At 41.0% G+C, this 10,929-nt stretch overlaps 1 protein-coding gene across 1 annotated transcript; it reads right to left on the bottom strand.

Moving 5' to 3' along the window:
• Positions 1-216: 216 nt before the first annotated feature.
• TASL (TLR adaptor interacting with endolysosomal SLC15A4) lies at positions 217-9,513 on the bottom strand. Its single transcript, XM_027812300.2, has 2 exons — positions 9,309-9,513; positions 217-2,333 (listed from the first exon to the last, which is right to left on the bottom strand). Exon 2 carries the CDS (start codon positions 2,325-2,327, stop codon positions 1,449-1,451), a length of 879 nt encoding a protein of 292 aa, XP_027668101.1. The 5' UTR covers positions 2,328-2,333; positions 9,309-9,513; the 3' UTR covers positions 217-1,448.
• Between the last annotated feature and the right edge of the window lie 1,416 nt (positions 9,514-10,929).

The following is a 10,929-nucleotide window of genomic DNA, read 5'->3' as shown; positions in this document are numbered from 1 at the left end:
GTTTCTGGATTCACACATCAAGGGTTCTTATGGCAACTGGTTTTTGGATACCCCTTCATTGCATAAGCACTATGAGCTATCCCAGTAATCTCTGGAAAAACAGCATCAATAGAATAAACTGATGCGTACAACTTCACGTTTGTTTTTTAAATATACATGACGGCATACCTTAAAAAAAAAAACAACCCAAAGCAGAATCAAAATGACACTGTGAAATCAATAACATGAAGACATTTTAATGAATATTTATTATAAATTAGTATTTATATTATACTGATACTTAAACTCAAACAGTGGTGGATTTGCATTGACTATATGTTATACGTTTTACAGACTCAAGATAGGTAGCCATCCTTGCCACAAGGCAGCTCTTTTTTTTTATTTTCTTTTTCTTCTCATTTTAAGACTTAGTAAAATTTTACAATAAAGGACCTTCCGTTAGAAATACATGAGGTTCAAATGACCTTGTCCTAACAACAGAAGCGATTAGCCATGCTGCTTAGTGGTCCGTTTCAGCTTTCTTCTGTGTTCAAAGGAACCGTTCGCATTAATCAAATGGGCTTTGGACTAACCCTTATTTTTCAGTGTGCAGTTCTCTTAACAAAGTTGAGTTGTTTTTCCTTTTCCCTCTTTATTACCATCACTGTCCCTACACAACCATTCCACAGCTGTAGCTCTGTAAGTAGCTGGCAAAGGTGGCATCTGTTTGTGATCACAGGTCACCACTGTCCACTGTGATAGTTCAGCTCAGTGCAAAACAAACTGGTATATATGCACGCTCCCACTGATGAAGTCTGTTTGGAAACAGAGTTTGTGCCTCACAGAAAGGGATGGTAACTTTTGAACGGGAAGATATAAATTAAACATTTGGGTTAGTATAGAAGAAACTGTAGAGTATCTGTCCCTTAATGATTTTTAAGAATGAATTATAAACACCTCTGTGAGGGATGTCATAAGTAAAGCCATTTGAGGCAGGGAGATGAACTAGACATCCTAAATTCTGTATTTCTGTGGCTTTGCCATCGCTGTGCTTGTGCTTGTGTGGGTGTAAGCTTTCACTTCACACAGCCCTCAGGGTAGGGGTGGCAGACTCTAGACAGAGGAAAGTTGAAATTATATGTCAAGCACATGGGGAAGAAAGCGAACATGTGAGCACCTGGAAGAGTGTCCCTTGGCCTTAATCACTTTTCTACAAAATTGTTTTAATGTCTGAGGCTCACTAAAATAACCCTTTAGGGAAAAACTTAAAATAAAAAATAAAATAAAAAAATCATCTGGTCAACAATAGGGGCTGTACAGTACAAATATTTTTACCTATTTAATATGTACTGGAAGGTTTAATTTAGATGGCAATGGTAAACACATTTTTATGAAGCAGAAAAATGTCGTAAGAAACTAAAAATTTACTTCACAGAACATAAAACTTTCTAAGGGCAGACATTCCAATATTATGCATTAGTGTGGCTATATTGGGAAATACACAGACTAGGTGTGCTAATTTCTGAGGATATTTTTTCACTGGCTATTTGTAAGAACCGGCTAATGACAATGTCTTTGGCTTTGGTGGTCTCCATATTCCTTTCCTTTGATATCTGCATGCTGATTTGATCTACATTAGTCATTATAAGCTCCGAGGCCAGGATCTGAGTAGGGGATGCTCTGTTTGCTGTGCTATCCATGATGTACTGCTTGTACAGCTCCACCAGCTTCTGTTCAAGGTAGTCATTCAGGGCCGAGTCAGAGAGGGGCTGCTGGTGGGGCACTAAGCTTGCCAGCCGCCAGCATGAGGAGTAGCCTTGGAGTGGCTTGCGGCTAGTGTCACTAGAGGGGGGCACCCTCACGGACTCCATGGGGGGAGGAATCTCCGAGGACTCCAAGAAGGGGCCTATGCCGCTGTCACAGGTAAAATCTGTCGTGACTGAGCTAATTGGCACAACGTAGTCCCCAGCTATGTGCAAATCATTGTAGTTCTTGCAAATGCTTTTGCAGGAAGATGGAACCAAGTAGGTGTCTTTTTTTGTCAGCCCCTCACAGACATGCATAGTTGGCGACGGCTGCCCTGCAGGCGCAGGGTGCTGTGTAGGCTGTAAGAGATTATCCTTCTGCCTTCTGCTGTGCTTGCTACCTCTAGAGCGGCCTGAGGAAATGCACTTGCCAGCAGATCTGCATCTCTGAAGGAGGCTTTTTCCTTGTGCTTCATCTGTGGAAGAATAATTAATGGACCTCATTTCATACACCACTTCCTCAGCCAGACTCTTGCTGTAGAGCTCAGGGTTCAGGTCTTCACAGAGGTAGACAATTCCCTGAAGGTAACCTTCCGACAGCATCCTTCACTAAAGGAAAGGAACCACCAGCGGGCAGAAAAATGACAAGAAGAAACTATTAGTTCATTACAAAGTCATTGAGTGGTGCTTACATTTGTAAGTCTGTTACTAGCTCTGGAGAGAGGTCTCCAGTTTGGACACGAACAAGAGTGTCTCTGTCTTTCTAGAGGACTTGAGTCAATGAGTGAAGTGATCAGCTAGTCTCCCTGTTGTGGTGTTAACTCAATTGCATCAAAGTATATTCTCTATAACATAATAAATGGCATGTCTGATACATCCAACAACAAGTGAGTTGGGAAAAGAGGAACAAGAAGTGGTTTGCTGTGGTAATAGTTGCCGTAATAGCTTGCACTTAAATATGTACATTTTTGCCCTTGACTTCAGTAAGAAGCCAGGGGGTTTCCCCCTTTTTCTCATATGCTTTGAACCAACTCTTGCTGTGTGTGGTTTGTCAGCTGCCTCTGAACTACGTTGATTTGAGATTCATATTGACAGTTTCTGTTCCCAGCTAATCAATGACTGTAGGTGTGGTTCCTTTTTCATTAATAAATCTCAGACCACTAAATTAGCACTTTGCACTTCTGCATGCCAAGGAGGATGGAATTAATTCTCTAACATTTAGACATGAAAATGTCAGTGGAAAAAAGCAAGGCTTTTTGGAGGCATGATTCATCTGACCTGTTTTAGACACCTAAATAAAAATGAGATTAATTGTGCCCTAGATTTGCTTATCACTCTCCAGTTACTATATGACTACCTTAGATTCAGAAATCTGCAGTGTACTTTTGAAGAGCTGCATTTCAGTGCAACACATAGGAAAGTGCACATTTCAGAGGTAGTCCAGCTCCTTCACTGTTGGATTAGTTGTGAGTACCACCAGCTCTGAAATCAGTTTCCATTGCATTTCTAAGAAGGCACAATGAGGTTCCAGCAGCAACTAACTATCTCCAATCTCTGAGCAGGCAACTCAGTCTCAAAAGCTGAGTAGACACGTTAGTAATGAAAGACAGGACTCACTCAGAAGGACACACATGCATCTGCACATCAGTAAATGTTCTACACAAGCTTTAGCAGCCCCACTACCACATAATTGTTCTTAAGTCCACCTCTGTATCTTTTTTTCTTAATAGGTGTCAAGGAGATGATCAATGGGAAAGATGTTCTAAAGCAATTGTGTAGACCAGCGAAAAGAAGGTAAATCTTGCATAAAAATAATTTAAATAAAAACTGGGGTTTTCTTTCTATAGTACAAAATATCTTGTATGATAGAGGAACAAATAATTTGCTTTTGTTTTAATAGTGGGTACATTTCTTCACTTACTATTTAATCCAATTATATCATTTTAGTCCTTATCAAATATTGTCTCTGAAGACAGAAGAACTGTGTCCCAGTTATTTGACAGTTTGCCTGTCTATTTCAAAACACCCACTGTGAAGGAGCACCAGAACGGGAACATCTTCCCACAAACTGTGAATGGGGAGGTGGCATCTCTGGCATGCGCTGCACTACCCCATGCTGCTGCCAACTGCTTGACTTATCTTTTTGAAGAGTGAAAGGAGTCTCATTTCTTCGCAAAGTATTTCACGTGTCACAGTTGCTAGTGCAAAATGCTGCACTAGTAATAAATGTTGTCTAAATCCTGCCTAAGCATGGATATAGACATTACACAAATGTCAGGAAGGAGACAGCATGAGAAAAAGCTTTCCTTGGGGCACAGAGAAGTCACTTTCACAGTATGAAGATTGGAGGGAAAATAAACTTTCTTCAGAAGAAAGTATTTGTGGAAAGTAAGTGTGTCCAAACTTTGCTTTGGTGACCCTGGATCCTCTCTCTGCTGCTGCCAGTTGTGTGAGGCAGGTAATATTTAATGAAAAGCAACCTATTTACACAAGAGGGGGAAAAAATCACGTTTGGGGCTTGGCATTCCTCATACTCTGCTGTTGTCTTCCTTTAGGTTTTAGCTGTGATTAAGGTGCCACCACAGAGATCTTATCCAAATGCTAGAGCTGCTCAGGTTATCAACTCATCCCCCACCGTGCCACCCCCCACCCCCCCTCTTCTGCTTCAATTTGCACTTTTTGCAGTGCAAAGGCTCTTCCCTTCCCCCAGTCATCCATGGCCCAGATGGCTTTATTGCAAAGTCACCACTGACTTCAGCTGACATTGATCTGGAATTGTTCTTTGCTTATTCCTATGCTTATTTTTAATGTAGATTCTGAGAAATAAGTGGAAATATAACATATGGCCTGTTCACTGCTCAACCATTGTCTGTAAAGGTAGCATGTGACGCTTCTGTCTTTCCTACTACCCAGATGTATGTCGCTTCTGTCATAAAGTGATACATTAGGGAAATGAAACCAACGGTTTCATTTCTTTGCACTGCGTTCTGTGATACTTATTTTAAGAGTTTTAGAGCACACTGAGACAGGAATGGAAAAAAGAAAAAGAACTGGCAAACTCAAAAATATTAGGCTCCCGTCATGCTCAGGAGTTGTGTGTTTTGCTGAATGGGTTACAAGCTTACCCTCCGAAGTTGGCAAGGGCTGTCACACTAATCTGACTATTCCCAGCTCTGCAAGGAAATCTGATTGCAGTTCTGATAGGCAGTGCTGAGAGCTTGAATCAAAAGAGAGGTGCCTATACCTCTGGTCCTAGTACTTAATGTATACCCCTGATAAGCTGTTATTCCATTGCTACCAATGGCTGGTCACACAGTTGAATCACCTTTAATTCTTCCATTTTACTTCTGATAAGGATGACAGTTTTCATTAATTCTAGTTTCTTGTGCCTGTTTTCTTCCCCCTTCCATGCCACACACGCACGAATAAACCAGGATTCCAAGAGCACAGGGATTATATCTAATGTTTTTCAATCTTTTGGGTTTCATGCTCCTTAAATTCAGATTTCACTTCCCTCTTCCTGAAAATAACTGCATAACTTCCATTGTACAAGGAAAAACAATCCCTTTTACAATTCTGATCTGATGCATTTTGCATGTGAGGTGAACAAAGAGATTTTTCCTTGTATGGCTATTGAACCGGCAATGAGAGCTGACCACATTCTATCTAGAGCTACTGGAGACAGAGGTCTCCAGTTTATATTTACATTTCCATCTTTTATATCTGGCATAGTCTTTATTACTGTCAGATGATATCAAAAACTCATATGTCTGACCTAGGGATTTTGTTCTGTTCTTCAACAGAAGAAAAGCCTAAAGGCAGGATGAACGTTCAAAGCCACATGGAGAATCCAGTGGTATTGCCAGTATTTTGTGAGTGCTTAAGGCAAAATTTGCTGCCTTACAATGTTTGGAGATGGAGCCAATGTTTGCATAAAGACCTCAGATTACAGCCTGGGAGCAGGCAAACAGAACACCAGTTCTTGGCTCAGGATAAGCAAAACACTTAAGGAAAGCCCAAGAAGTTTACACAAAGAGATATGATAAATTGTGTCCTATACAAAAACCTGAGCAAAATGAAAAGTTGCTAGGGAGAACAGAAAGAACATGGTGCCAGCTGGGATCACAGCTCAATGGAGAAAGGGACATTCTTTTGCATTGCAGAAGGAAGGGATGGGAACTCGTAGAAGAGACAAGCTTGTTTTGAATATGTCTGGCTTTCAGGTCCCTGAGCAAGGATCTGAATGGCACTAAATTTGTGCTGCTGGTGGCTGGAGTTGACATTTTGTCACAGGTTACACCTTAAATTCTAGCTGACTTACTAGATGGGACCACAGGTGATGATGTTTCCCTGCCTTGAGGGAACGCAGATCCTGTGGATCCTTCTGTACTTTTTCCCCCATTTAAATAGATGCTTTTCCAGGCTGTGGAGATACAGACAGATCCATTCAGTGAGGTTTGGGATCCACCCCAGATTGCAGGACATGCATGCAGGAGTTCACCTGGCAAGCAGGTTAGGCTGGAGAGTGAGCCTGCATATGCTGCAGGACCCATACCTCACCTTCCACTGGGGCTGGTGTGAAACAGCTCCCAGGAAGCCCCAGTGCAGCCAGCACAGGGAAATGGGGAGAGTGAAGAAGGTAATACAATGAGCTGTGCGTATGGATGAGTATAGCCTCTCCTTAATGCCTGAAACCCACAGATCTTTGGTATCTGAACCCCATTTGATTAAGGACTATCTCCAGTGCCCTTGGCTCGCTTGGGTAAAGGTAACGTTAGTGACACTAAACTGTATGGTGAGGTGGACGCATCAGAAAGGACAGCCATCTTACAGAAAGACCTGGGCAGGCTGGAAGAGTGGGCTAGCAATAACAATATGAAGTTTAACAAAGACAAGTGCAAGGTCCTGCACCTGGGACGACATAACCAAAGAGTCCAGTACAAGCTAGGATCTGTGTGGCTGGGGAGCAGCCTTGCTGAAAGGGACCTAGGGGTCCAGGTGGGCAACAAGCTGAACATGGCTCAGCAGTGCGCTGCTGCAATAATGAAGGCAAACTGGATCCTGGACTGCATCCACAGGGGCACTACTAGCAGAGATAGAGGTGTGATCATCCCACTCTACTCACACTTGTCAGGCCACACCTGGACCTCACAATTCAAGAAAGATGTGGACAGACTGGGAAGAGTGCAATGGTGGGCCACGAAGATGATTAAAGGGATGGAGAACCTGCCCTATGAGAAACAAATGAAGGAGTTAGGATTATTCTCCCTGGAGAAAAGACAGCTGCAGGGGGACCTCATCACAGTATTCCAGTACTTAAAGGGCAGCTACAAAGAGGAGAGAGGCTCTCTCTTCACAGGGAGCCATGTGGAGAAGACAAGGGGCAATGGGTACAAGTTGTGTTGGTGGAGATTTCACCTCAATCTAAGAAAAAAAAAATTTTACAGTGAGAACAATCATTCACTGGAACAACCTCTCCAGGGACGTGGTGGAATCCACATCACTGTAGGTTATTAAGATGATTGGACGGGGTGCTAGATAATCTCATCTAGGCTCCCTTTCTCATATAAAGTTGGACAAGATGATCTTTCGAGGTCCCTTCCAGCCTGGGTTGTTCTGTGTCCCTATGATTCTATGATAACAGTGGCTGATATTTGAGCTAGCAGTTGGTCCACTTTGCCCATGGCAGAAGAGGAATAGCTAAGAGGTGCTTTTGCACAAGCATCTGAAAGACACCTACTGCAAACGCAACTTCCTCTCCCTGCTGCCACTGCTGCTTTGGAAGATCTCGACCTGTAGGACTGCACCATGAAGCTCCTTCACCAGCAGTCATGAGCCAAACCCCTCTTGTCCTTTCCTCACAGCTCTTTTCACTCTGACCTTTTGGTCTTCCCATGAAAGAAAACATCAGCCCTGCTCATATGCACATCTCAACAGTCCAAGAGATGCAGGAAAGCTAGGAGTACCTCCTCCATAGGGGAATATGAGCTGTCTTGGGAGGCACAAGTGGAGTAGGTTTGAGAGTATAATAATCCTGTATTCCAAGAGTATGAGGAAATCTCCTTGCAGGAGCTGAATGAAGCAAGTGAGGAGAGACATCTTCCCAGGAACACATTACACTTTATATGTCCACTGTACTGCTGAATGTTTTTGTTATACAAGTGCCTACCCATTTTTAATCATGCTAAATGGATGGCAGTGAGCTTCAGAAGCATCCAGTTTCTTTCATTTAGAAAAAAATACATTCTTACTATATGATTGAGTGCTGTTGTATCTTTAAGTGGAGTTTGGCGGGACAAATAATGAAAACTCTATGTGGGTAGATATAGCTTTGCTATATTTATATTTCAAGTCTATTTTTTCAGCTCAAGTTCCTTGAAACTTCATACAGAGCAAGCCTGGTTCATAATCTTCCATACTTTCCTTAATCATCTATACCCATACAAAATTGGTTTAGGACACCATTAATTTGATTTGATAGCATTTTACATCTCATTGCCGCAGCTGTAAGCAAAAATATGAAATGTAAGGCAGGAAAGGATCAAGCTGCACATTCATAAGGATGACTTGACTCCATGATATTTTTACACTGTGCTTTTATGTCTTTCTAGGGTAGAAATTATTTCATGTTTCAGATTTCTCTGTTTATTTTAATGAGTTGTTAGCTGTTGTCATGACTGAACTATATGATTGCAATATTTTCTGTCTAAGCAGTTGAAGTACAGGGGAAATAAATTCATGTGAACTCTTATAGAATACACTTTCTAGAAGTGATGACAATAAATGGTAAAGCAAGAAAGACAGAAAAGGCTGAAGGGGGTTTCCCAGGAGGAGCAAGGGAAATGGTGCACTAATGAGCATTGAAACAGTAGTCACATCTGCTGTAGAGTGTAAAAGAGAAGGGGGAGGGTGCATGTTGTGTGTGTGTGTACACCCATGTCAAGCTGTGAATTTGCAGTGAAGCAGGAAATTTGCTGTGAATCAGGAAAATACAGTGATAGTTTCTTTGTTTATACTTTTTAACATCATCTTGTTTTCAGAGAAGTCTCAGCTTTTTTCTATGATTTTTTTTAACATGTTGCCCAAGTTTATCTATTATGGTCCCTATTTTTATTTCCAATTAACAAATAGAGTACTCCAGTTTGAAGACATTATTTAGACAGTATACTAACGTGCACAAAAAACATCAATAAAAATACTATAATTATGATAAAAGCAACACATCTGTTATGACTCCCTTTAAAAGTATCCTGAAATATATTTTTAGCATGGTTTTATGGAAAACTTCAGAAATATCAGAGAACAAGGTTTTTTGCATTTTGAAGTTGCATTGCAATTGTGGCCAGTCAGGGTTTGTGAAGATGTCCCTTTTAAAACGGTCTCATCACTTCTTAAGGCAGCAAAAACCGCATGTGGACAGTGGCCGACACTGCAAACATGCACATACATTTAAACAAGAAAAAGTACATCTTCATTTTACCAGCTACCGGCTGTGATCCCACACAAACAGAACTGAGCCGCTTTGATAAGCAAGAGCGACACTTTCATATATTTATATAATGCATAGTATATTTTAGTTCTTACCTCCAAAGGTACAGCAGCTGACCAGATACAGAAAATTTGTCTTCTAAACAGTTTGAAGTTTCCCGTGAGCCTGTCCTACCCAAAATGCAATGTTCTGTTTTTATTTCCTTTTTAAATACACTTCTAAGATGACATGTGTTTTATTTCTAATCCTCTACAGCACAGAAGTATAGAAAGACAGTCCCTTAGGAGATGAGGGGTTTTTATAACTGACTGAACTGCTACACACTGAACTTGGTTCCTCTTTTATGTCTAAATGAAACTTTGTTATGAAACTGTGCACTGCTAAAATAGCTTATTGCAACACACTCTGTCCAGGCAGACAAACTTCCCTTTATTAACTATTATACAAAAAAACCCTGGTGAATTGAACAGCTAGAACAATCACAGAGAAACTGCTTTTGCTGGCAACTTACAGTGTACCCCATTTCAATCACTAGCTATCATTCCCCTTTTAATTGACACAGCAAGACATCTAGATGTGTCAAAATTGTCATGCCAAATAGGTAGGAAGAGTGAGATGCCACAGCAGAAATGCATTTCACATCAGGCCTGCTTTGCTGTCTGCAGACCCTCATATCTCTCAGCTTCTACCAAACAGCACGGCTCAGCTGGTTTATTGGGTTTTGCTTGGCATCTGCAAAACCTGTCTCTAGGTAAGTTAGATTTGAGGTGCACTCAGTATCTCAGTGCCTGCCATACCCAGGCAGGCAGTTTGTCTTAGCAAGGGCAGTGTATGAAGATACCTTGGGCAAGCAGGAGTTCATCCTCCAAGCTTGAGGGCAGTGTGGGCAGTGAATATGGCTTTGAGATTGGTGTGGGAGTATTCCTTGAAGCACAGAGGACAAGTACTGTTTGAAGGATGTAACCGGACTGTTTGAATTGATCCCAATAGGATGTACAGAATTTACTTAAAGAGACATCATCAGCCATCCATACATTGCAATAATACAAGGAATTTCTTTTCATTCTCAGTGTATTTTAACTTCCTTACTGAGGAACCATTTTTAAATATTTTTTTTTCTCAGAAGCCTCCAACTCTGTCAGCCAGAAAATGTATTCTGGTAAAATGCTTCTATCAACATAATTTTGCTAAACGTTTGCTGTGATGTGATATATGATCAGGACTGTATCCAAAGTCATCTTAGGCATAGGCATAGAAAAAGTACATACCTCAGTCTGGCCCTGTCTACACATCCCTAGCTAATTCATACAACAGTTTAATCAAATAATACTGTACCCAATCATATGCTATACTAGGATCAACAGCACCTAAAAAGCACAAAAACTGGAAAAAATTGGTAGTTTAATGCAAATCTCAACAGATATCTTTGCTGTGAAAGTGCTCCCTGCAGAAACAAAGTTACTGTAGTAACAGGCAGCTCTTTTATGCTGAACATTAATATTAATATGAACATTATTGCATTATTTTCCTCTGATCTTTCATCAGTACTATGGACCAATCTCAGGCCTTGTCAAATTTATACTGCTTCAACACTTTTTTCAGTGTTTCCACATCTGGTTAAAATAGTATTGAGAGAAGGAAGAAATAAGTTTTACCTCTTCTTTAGATTCAGAGAGCTCTATATACACAGAAGCTCAATATTTCAAGTTAAACTGT

Source organism: Falco cherrug, chromosome 2, assembly GCF_023634085.1.
Source record: "Falco cherrug isolate bFalChe1 chromosome 2, bFalChe1.pri, whole genome shotgun sequence".
NCBI lineage: Eukaryota > Metazoa > Chordata > Aves > Falconiformes > Falconidae > Falco > Falco cherrug.
The sequence above is the reverse complement of the archived record's forward strand: the minus strand, read 5'-3'. Positions and strand labels throughout refer to the sequence as shown.